The 10,942-nt window shown below is 30.6% G+C and overlaps 2 protein-coding genes across 2 annotated transcripts; both read left to right on the top strand.

The window, feature by feature from the left end:
* The first annotated feature begins 231 nt into the window (after positions 1-231).
* Positions 232-5,860, top strand: LOC126678114 (uncharacterized). Its single transcript, XM_050373246.2, has 6 exons — positions 232-809; positions 894-1,017; positions 1,144-1,270; positions 3,124-3,163; positions 3,767-4,058; positions 5,624-5,860. The coding sequence occupies exons 1-6, from the start codon at positions 636-638 to the stop codon at positions 5,707-5,709; spliced, it is 843 nt and encodes a 280-aa protein (XP_050229203.1). The 5' UTR covers positions 232-635; the 3' UTR covers positions 5,710-5,860.
* Positions 5,861-9,089: 3,229 nt separating this feature from the next.
* Positions 9,090-10,591, top strand: LOC126665452 (protein TRANSPARENT TESTA 1-like). Its single transcript, XM_050358276.2, has 2 exons — positions 9,090-9,513; positions 9,936-10,591. Exons 1-2 carry the CDS (start codon positions 9,100-9,102, stop codon positions 10,347-10,349), a joined length of 828 nt encoding a protein of 275 aa, XP_050214233.1. The 5' UTR covers positions 9,090-9,099; the 3' UTR covers positions 10,350-10,591.
* Positions 10,592-10,942: the final 351 nt, after the last annotated feature.

The raw sequence follows: 10,942 nt of genomic DNA, 5'->3' as shown, positions 1-10,942 counted from the left end.
GAAGTATCAGATTCAGAACAACCAAAATGCAAACAAGTCCAAATCACCATAATTATATAAAACCGTTTCTATTTAATTTGTTCCAATTTATTTTAAAAATATACAAGCCACGCTATCCACATTCATAATTAAAAATTTAACCCTAATTTGGATATTAATTTAAGAATTTTTGTAAATATATAGAACAAAGAGATTAAATTTTGTGATTGGAGAGTATATTAATGTAGAGACAGAGTGGACAGGATTGAAGTGCTTGCTGTCAATTCTTCTCACTATCTTTCCTTTGTAGACAGCAAATTAGAGTTTGCAGCTGTCGGATCTCTTTTAGTTTTTCTCCCTTTTTAATTTAACCAAAACCAAACATAACATAACCCAACCCAACCCATACATTTGTTGTCAAGAAACTCATCATCATCCGACTCATAACTCCAAACAAACACTATACCTCCATTTCTATCATTTTCTTTGTCTCAAAATGCAATCATTCTTTTCTGCTGATTCAGATACAGAATCAAAGCGGAGACACTATAATGAGGTATAAGAGAATAATAGTGGTGCCACGTTCAGTCACAGACTCGCACTGATCCTACTATATTTCAACAAAAGCCGCTTCACTGGTTCAACAAACCCTAAATATGGCGTACCGATCTCAGTTTGGTGACACTACTTTTACCAAAGTGTTCGTCGGAGGATTGGCATGGGAAACTCCTCCCGAAGAAATGCGGAGATATTTTGAGCAGTTTGGAGAAATTCTTGAAGCTGTTATTATTTCTGATAAGAATACTGCAAAATCTAAAGGATATGGATTCGTAAGCTCTTAATCAATTTATAATTTATTACTTAGTATATATAGCTTCAGCATTGAGTTTTAATCTATTAATCCTTCATATTAGGTTACGTTTCGTGATCCTGAATCGGCTAGAAGGGCTTGTGCCGATCCTAATCCTGTTATTGATGGAAGAAGAGCAAATTGTAATATTGCTTCTCTTGGACGGCCTAGACCTTCACCTCCTCGAGGTTAATTAACAAACTTTTTTATTTAATTATATTTTTGATGGAACTCTTAAAAATAAATAAATATGGTTTAATTTCTACATTGATAGTTATGAATAATATTGGTATGCAATTATTGTGACAATGCAGGAAGACCACAAGGTGGCAGTCCTTATCAAGGAAGTCCATCGTATAGTGGAATGGCAACGCCTTTGCCTCATCCTCCACCACCTCCTCCGCCGCCACCGCCCCCTCCGGTCATTTATCCACATTACGGGTCAGTTGTTCCTTCCTGCAATGATTGTTCACCTTAATAGTTAATGGTCCATGCTACTCCATGTTCTATTTTAATTTTTTTGGTTCAAAAATATTTATCTCTTCGTTCGAGACAGTTGGTTTCAGCCTGTAAACAACAAATCATATAATTGAGTAACTAACGTGCCACCACAAAAAATATTAAAGATAAGAAAAATATATGAATTTTTCTGAAAAATATATAACTATGAATAGAAGAGAAGTGCAATTGTCTCTCATGTAATGTTTAAAAGCTTGTACATATACTTCAGGACAGCTACTATACAACAATATGACCCACGTTGACTTGGAATATCTCCAATATTTTTATTATTAAAAATAATATTTTATATGAATAATAAAACAATTTAAATATAAATTAACTATTTAATCTTTAATCTATAATTTTGATTTTTTTTTATAAATATTAAAATATTTTTTTATTAATTTAGTTTATCTCATTTAATTTTCAGTGTGGAGAGTGAAACTAACTATATTTTAAATATATTAATAAATATTCTATGATATTTTAAAGTTATTAATAATTAATCTCTTTAAATAAAAAAATTAACATTTTATAAAAGTTATTAGAAAATGCTCTTAGATTTACAATGAAACACTCTTTTTTTTTGGTAAGCCCATCCGGTTTCCAAGGTTTCGCCCTGACTAATCCGGATCCGACCCGTGTCGCGCACCTGGCATGGTGGGTGAGTCTTCCAGTGGGAATTTTTTGCATTCACAAGGACTCGAACCCGAGACCTTGTTTAAGCGATATCAAGCCGCTTACCACTTGGACCAACTCCCATTGGTGAAACACTCTTTTTTCTTCTCATAACTATAAGTTTTTTGAAACTTTATGGTGTCAAAAACAAACTTTCAGAAAAGAATATTATAGAAAGGGTAGTCAAGAAATAAGAAACTTAGATCAAAATATGCATACTGAACCCAAACGATAAAGCTGACAAAATTAACTTTTCATCATCCATATGATATACCAAATCACATTACAATGTATGAGATGAATTCTTTTTTTGAATGTGGTCCTCTATATATATAAAAGGGATTCATCTTGTATTTTTCACCACCATTTATGTACATTGTATTGTACTTTGTCTCTAGTTATGCTTGTCTGAAACAAAAGAAAAGGAAGGCTTTTATCAGCGTAGTTTCTTCATCGTCAGAAGGAGTTCTGGATCGAAAATAAAATTATCAGAAATATTCTGATAAACTTTCCTAGGGTTTTGTAATTATATGGTCATTCAATTATTAGTTTACTATATAGTAAAGCAAATTAATTTGTTCTTTGAAGGATACATAATTAAAGCATTCATAGTATCTATTACAAGGAGCTAAATAAGGAAAATGAAAGTGACATAGATTAATACGATCGATCACACCATAATTTGTCCTTTATTGGCCAACGTTAGTGGGTCATTCTTCTTCACCATAATAGGCTCCTAATTAATTAGATGCACTATAAATATACAAAAATTCAACCATAAATATACATTTTTCTTTGTATGTACTATACTCTATATGATAGAGTACGTACGTATATCTATATATGTCATATTGATCCAACTCATATATGAAAACATATTTAAATATATTTGTGCATGGATCGATGGAATTAGCTTTTTATACCCACAACCATATATTATAAGAAACATTATCGTTGGTAACAGTTGCTATCGTGGTAGGTCCAGTTTGCAGAATTCACAATAAGTTCGTCATCCTACCCCTTTAATTTTCCTTTACTATACAAATAATTATCAGCAGCTCACTTGCTTTTAAATGCAAATTTATTAACTTGTAGCAAATTTTCCATTTTTGCAGGTTTCCTCCTCCTTACACTCCTGACTACGCGTACCATCAGGTAAATAATAAATAAACTTGCTGAGTTAAATTTGTCCAAGGTACATAGGTAGATAAAATGGTTAAATAATTCTTGATCTGTAAATTTTTTACACTTGGATTACATTACATCATTGGGTATGTCACATATTAGTAATCCAGCTTTCATTTTTCCAAAACAAGAGGTTACTATCGCAGTTCCGGTCAATAATCGCTTATATGACAACTGAAAAATTAGATGCCGAGTTTTTTATTGGGAGTGTTTATCCCACGCAACCGTTGCGTCACGTCATTTTTACAACAAGCCAATGAGAATTTGCGATAGGGAATGTTTTAATTATCACTTATTTTTTTATCATTAATTTTTTCACATGACCAGCGCATGATTGATTTGTTGCACGAATGACATGGCGCAACGGTTGTACCCAATAATTATTCTTTCATTGGCCATATAAGAAGATAATTCGCCAGAATTCACCGTGTAACCTTCCGTTGTTGAAAATATAAAAAGTAACTTGTCAAAATGTGAAAAATAAACGATATAATCAAAATGTAAGAAAAAACAATAATTTAGTAACCGTTAACTTTTTTAACCATAATTATTATTTACTGGATGGTGGTGCAGGCTGCAATGTACAACACACAAGTTCAAGTTCAACAGCCACAATATTATCATCATCAAATGTACGGAACATCATCATCTTCAACAATGGGGTCACCATATTATTATCATCATGGCTATTCCTTACAACCTGTAAGAGGAGCTATTTCTGGAGCTAATCAACGGTCACCGTTTTATTACATTCCAACTAATAGTACAGTTACTACTCCTCCTCTTGATCCTTCTTCCTTCTCCACTTTTCCGACTCCGGCTACGATTCAACCCAGAAGACATCCTTTACCTTCTTCTAGTACCGGTACGCATTACTTCTTTCCTTTTTTAGAACTTTTTGTTGTACACTAATTCTTTTAATTGCTAATCCTGTTAGAATACATAAATGCTAATATTATTAGGTAGGGACAGGGTCGTCGTACTCGGCCAATTCAGTTAAAATCGAATTAATTTACTCATAATCAAATTTTTATTTTTTTTAATCAAACGACTGAATTAATTGAATTAAATTAATCAATAATTTAAAATATAAAAACCGAGCCTAATTAGTCTATTAATTTAGTTAAACTGATAACAAATATTAAAAAATAATTATCATAGCTGAATTAAAGAAAAAGTATTAACCGAATCAAACCGGTGAAAATATAAATTTAATTGAGAATCTTTAACTAAATTACTCATAAAGGTTATGATAATTTGGTATGAACATAACATGCATAAAAGCAGCAGAATAGGTGGTACTGGTGAAATAGGAAGAGCCAAAGGGGGAGAAGGGCCACATGGGCAAGCTAAGGCATGTGGATGAGCTGTGTGGTTATAGCAAATAATGGGTCAATATAAAGCAGTCACAGATTTCAATATATATTATAAAATGGCATGTGGTTTCAGTGCGAAGATGATGAATCTTCTGAATTTGCACTTCCACTGCTCGTCTATTCTCAGGCCCACTGCGCCATCTCACTTATTGTTTTCCCATAGTTTTTTAGGTTAAATAACATTAATTCTTCATTATTATGCCCTCTCTATAGGATGAGAAACATAAATAAATGATTTCCATCTATTTTATTTTTTGGTTTATTAGAAAGTCCTCTAAAGCATTTTTTTTTATATTTAACCAGTAAAAAATTATTACGCATTTATTACGGTTTTGGTTGAATTGGCCGGTTCGACCGGGTTCTTTTGTACTTGACCGGTAAAATTCAAAGTAGTCTTTTCAATCGGTCCCTTAAGAGTTTTTGTTTTGATCTTAGGAAGAATGAGAAGGAGAAATTTGGGTCTCAAACTCAACATCTAGAGGCTAGAGCTAGCTAGGGCTATCCCCACTTGGTAAATGGGATACATTATTAAGCTATAAATTGTTGAGGCACATACCTATGGACTATGGTCCGATACTCATTTAGTACAATTTATTTTAAAATTATAATTAAAAAAATATAAATTCACCAAATTGATATTGACGCTATTATGCCTACATTATCTATACATCAACCTAATAAAATATATAAATATAACAATTATTCAAACAAATTGCAGTGCGTTTGAGGAGAAAATATCATGTTGTTGTGAAGTTATTTTCTTGTAAAGATTTCCATTTTCTTTAGCTATGTTTGTAAAAGATCTCTTAGTTATGGGCTTAGGGTTGAAATAGAAAAGCTCACTCTAATGGATCTTTTTCTTGTAGCCCAAAAAAGTTGAACCCAAAACAATTTGATGTCAATAAACTAAAACCCAAACTCTGCCCAATAGAAGCATGTGAATAATTTTGTTTAATTAGATTGCACCTCTGTATTTTAATATGATCAGCCAACTTGATTTCCTTATCTTTTGAACTAATTAATAGTATTATTTTTTATTGGTTGTGTTCATCAGATTCACAGCAAACTACTCCACCTCATTCCACAACAGAAACCGAAGCTGGTGTAGTTACTTCAGAAAGTACAAACCCAACAAATTGAGAATTCATGATGATGATCTTTCAACATATACACCATTCAAAATCTCATTTCAAATCTGTAAAATCTCCATAATTTTATGGTCTCATCATTTTCCCTTTAATTTTATATAAATTTATCCTATAAAAAAATCACAATCTATTTTCCTTTTTAATTACTTATTTTCATTTGAGTTAATCAATCCATTCTTATGAAGTCAAAAGCTTATTAACATTTCTTATTTCTTTTTTCAAAAAATTATGTATTATGAACTTGTGTAAGGAATTACAGCATTTCCTCACCGAGCAATTCTTTTAAACCATTCATCATGTCTCAGATTTTCTTGCAAGGCCTTTCTTTAATAACAAATATATGTTCAAATTATTATTTATTACATTATTACATTATTGTGTACATATGGACATTTGTACTCGTGATATAGATTCATGATTTGTGTATGATATGTTAGACCTAGCCTTAGCTTATATAATTAAACCAATCATTAAGATTCATGTTAAAATTTAAGAAATACTAACAAAATCAAAATATTGTATACATATTTGTCATATTAAAAGAGCAATATAAATACGGATTAATTTTCTAAATCTTTGAGTGGCTCTTTTTCTTCTTCCAGTGATAGAAAGTCAGAATGAAATAAGTAACAACCTCTAATTTGAGGATATAGCTCTAATATATATAGTTAGATTAACATGTTATTCTATTGTTATTTTAAAGACTAAATCCATCATAAAATTCATATACTATATTAATTTTTTATTTCACTTGATACTTTACACATACTTTGCATTTAAATAGTCCCTTAATTATTTATTTTGCATGTTCATGGTCCTTATATGGATGAAATTACAAAAAACACCATCGTTTTAATTGAAATTAAACGACATCTTTTTATGCATAAAAGGACCACATGTGTATAAAATAAATAGTTAAGGGACTACTAAAATACAAAAAAATTATGAAAGACCAGATGGAATAAAAGTTAATAATATAAGAACTATAGATTGGGTTTAGCCTATTTTAAAGACTAAACATATAATTTGGACCCTCATGTTTGGCTCAATTTTTAATTTTATTTGTAATAATTTTTTTGTTTGAAAGTGCTACACAACGTTATTAAAAATGGTAAAATGGACCCTCATTTAACATATTTTCTTTTTGCCATTATTTGTGTTGGCGTGGACAATGCTTGACATGCACGTAGTATTAACAAAAGGTCGAGTTTGTATCTTTCTTTCGAGAAATACTTGTGTGAAACTGAAATAAATTATTTATATTCTAATTGAATAAAATACCACGTGTATGTCATACATCACCCACATCAGTGGAGATAGCGGTGAGAATTTTCTTTTTATAAGAAAATGGTCCAATTTCATCAGTTTTAAAAGTTAAATTCCACTTTAAAATAAAATAATTATTAGGATCGAATATAAAAAAAAATCGAACCTAACATGAGGATCTTGTGTATTGACCTATTTTAAATTTTATCCACCCTAAGATTAGAAATAACAATTTAATCTCTACCTCATAACTTATTTGGATGCTTTAAAACTCAAAATAAACCTTAGGCCCGTTCATTCCTATATTTTGATGAAATTACTTCGGTAATTCCAATATAATTACTAATAATAATTTAATATTTTGTGAATATAATATTAAATAAAATAAACAATATTTAATTTTTTTCAGTAATATTTTAATATTTTAATGTTATATTTTTATTTATTTTATGGTTGATAATTAGTATTTAATTGCTCAGAATCTAAATTCGATAAGTGTAGTAAAACTAATGAGATAATTTGATATATGTTCAATTAATATTGCCTTTTTTTATTTTTATGGAATAAGAAAAAATATTATTTTTTAATATATATATATTTATAGGACGGATGGAGTATTATTTTATGGTGACTTTAATTGAAGTTTTTTTTATATGTTTTTTGGGACGGAAAAAGAATTATTTTGTGAATTTTTTTATTGAATATGGTTATATATAGCAGTTATGATATGCTAAGATACATTTTTAATTATGAAACTTGACTTTAGTGGTTTGAATTGATAATTGAACTACAGGACTTTTCATAGAGATGGAACGGTTCATGCTTAGCCTGGATGAAGTCTGTCTGACCTAGGATTAAAAAGTTTCATTATTATCTTAATTAACCTACACAGAAAACTGCAGATCTTAATTGGCACTGGCTAGGGAATACTTTTTGTTCATTTAGAAATTAATCATACAAAACTATTTTTAAAAACAATTCAAAGAAAATGACCATTTAGAGTATAAACTTTTAAATTACGAGATAAATTATAAACAATTTTTAGAAGATATATGTGTCAAATTACAGTTTAAGTTATAGATATAGAAAATCAGTTTGCCTTTTATTTTTATCAATTATAAACATATAAGAGCGCTAAAACTTCTAACTCTTAAACAGTTGGGAATGGTTTGATATGTGGTCACGGTAATTTTTAAGCAAAGCAGAACATTGATGATTGCTCTACGGGTGGATTTTGTTTTGACCGGAAGAGTTATTATAGTCATAGTGATAGCGTAACCAAATGAAAAAGAATGAAGAAGAATATAACTTATTTAGAAGGGTTACAAATAAGAAGTCCCAATCATGCATATCCACACTTAGAAACTAATCATCACTGCCCTGTGCAACCAATCTTTCACTAGATTTCACTCTCAATCTACACCTCTAACTCCAAGTAATGCCAAATCTTAGGGTTGACTGTGGAGAGGTAACCTGATAACATAATGCATTGCCTTATAATTTTAGCTTTCTGTAGTGCAATTCTTGCTAAAATTAGTGCCTATGGGCCAGACAAATTTAAGGTGTTTATTTTTCATTCCCAAAATGGATAAACAATATTATCAGAATAGATTTATTAGCCTCTTGACATGGGTTGTTTTCATTCAACTACATTATTCTCCAGCCACCCTACCTTATACCTTGCTCTTCAATTCTCGGGTTAAATATTTTTACGGTTAACTAACCAACTACACTGTTTTCACTAAGCAATTATCAATATTTAAAAAAAAAAGGTTACCAGATTAATTTATATTTAATTTTGTCTATGTGGCCGATGGATTATCATTGAGTCATCCGACTTATTGCAATATAGGAAAAACTTACTATAAATTGATCGGGTAACTTTTCGTTTTTTCACAAAATGAACATTGGGTTATCAAAATATAATAAATTAAATGTCGGTAGCTAGTCTGTAAAAATAGTATAATTAGATAATTAATTACAAAAATATTTAACCCTAAATTCTCATTATATTTCCATTATTCATGGCATCACAAATCATCTTCATAAACAATATATAAACCCTTCTAAATGAATAACAAATTAAATCTCTCCCAGTTTCATAGTTAGGCTTAACATGGAGTCTTCACATGTTCTTTGTAACCCTAATACTCCACTTGCTGCTGCTTCTTCTTCGTCTTCTTGTAAAAATAAGCACACTGGTAATGATATTGAGCCACTCGATCTTTTTCCTGGCTCCACTAGTTATAGTTCTATTGAGCCTATGCCATTGTTAAGCTCTTTAATCAGCTCTGAAGAACACGCACTCAGTAGTGAAAACCCTAATGGAGAAAAAGAGGATGTTACTGTGGCGTTACACATTGGCCTTTCAGATTATTATTGTCAAAGCTCAATTTCAAATACTAAAGTTAATGCCAATGGAGCTGCTAAACAATATTGGATACCAACTCCTGAACAAATACTCATTGGTTTCACTCATTTTTCTTGCCATGTCTGCTTTAAGACCTTCAACCGCTACAACAATCTTCAGGTTTCAATTTTTTTTTCTTTTCCTTTAACTTTTCTTGAATTGGAGTTTCATTTATTTTCAATTGTAATTTCTCTCAAGTAATCGCAGAGTTGAATCGAACAAAACTTACTGAAAGCTCAAAAACTTCTAAATGTCCTATGTTTTTTGTCCTTCGTTTTCATTTTCATAAGCGTTTTTTAGAAGTTTTGAAACTCAATATTTATAATCTATATATTTTTTATAATATATATTTTTTATTTCGTCATTTATTGTTTCCCCGTTTAGGGTTTATGTTTCCATAGTTGTCTTGCTTGATTATGCATATGTGTTTATTTTGCACGAAAATTTCTCGGCACATTTTGTCATTATATTTTAGCATTTTCCGTTTCCGTGCTGCATAGTCGTCCACCGGCATTTCATGGCATACGATTGTTTTTGTACAGATGCATATGTGGGGTCATGGATCCCAGTATAGAAGAGGACCCGATTCTTTGAAGGGAACACAGCCACGAGCCATGCTAGGGATTCCATGTTACTGCTGTGCAGAAGGGTGCAAGAACAACATACAAAACCCAAGAGCTAAGCCTCTTAAAGATTTTCGAACATTGCAAACTCATTACAAAAGGAAACATGGACATAAACCATTTATGTGTAGAAAATGTGGCAAGTTTTTGGCTGTGAAAGGTGATTGGAGAACCCATGAGAAAAACTGTGGCAAACGTTGGCTTTGTATTTGTGGTTCGGATTTTAAGCACAAGAGATCACTCAAAGATCATATTAAGGCATTTGGCTCTTCTGGTCATGCCCCTTTTCCTCCTCCATCATCATCGTTTGAAGGCTTTGGGCTATTAATTTGATGGGGAAATTCTTACCTAAACCCGGTTCATGAGAAATTCATGGACCAAGCCAATCAAATGCTAGAAATATAACGTATTTTTCTCTCACTTCACATTTTGCTAGCATTTGATTGGTTTGGTCCATAAATTTCACATGAACTGGATCTAGGTTAGAATCTCCCTATTTGATGATCCCTTTTATCTTTTGTTTAGGAAACATGCATCAATTTGGAGGCTATGTCATGTATTGTTGCCCTATATTAATGGACTAATTTGATCTTGAATTATCATTTACTTGTGCGATTAAATACAAGCATTTTTGCTTATTTAATTAACAAAAAATTAATTTGATTGGTATTAATTTTATCTATGCGGCAAATAAAAAGATGAAGGATCTAATTGATGATAAAAATAAAATATATTTCAGTCACTTAATTTATTTTTATAATAAATTAGTCCATAAAAATCTATCTAATTCTATGAAAATTGTAGGTCGTTATTAAAATATTTTTGTTATTTTTACAAGTATTTCTCCAAATTAAGATATTGAATTGTATTTTGTCTTTATTAGTTAGACTCTTTGTCTTTATTACTTGTTTCTTGGATAATTGATT

This window comes from Mercurialis annua, linkage group LG1-X (assembly GCF_937616625.2).
Source record: "Mercurialis annua linkage group LG1-X, ddMerAnnu1.2, whole genome shotgun sequence".
In the NCBI taxonomy this organism is placed as follows: Eukaryota; Viridiplantae; Streptophyta; class Magnoliopsida; order Malpighiales; family Euphorbiaceae; genus Mercurialis; species Mercurialis annua.
This window is presented reverse-complemented; position numbering and strand designations above follow the sequence as displayed.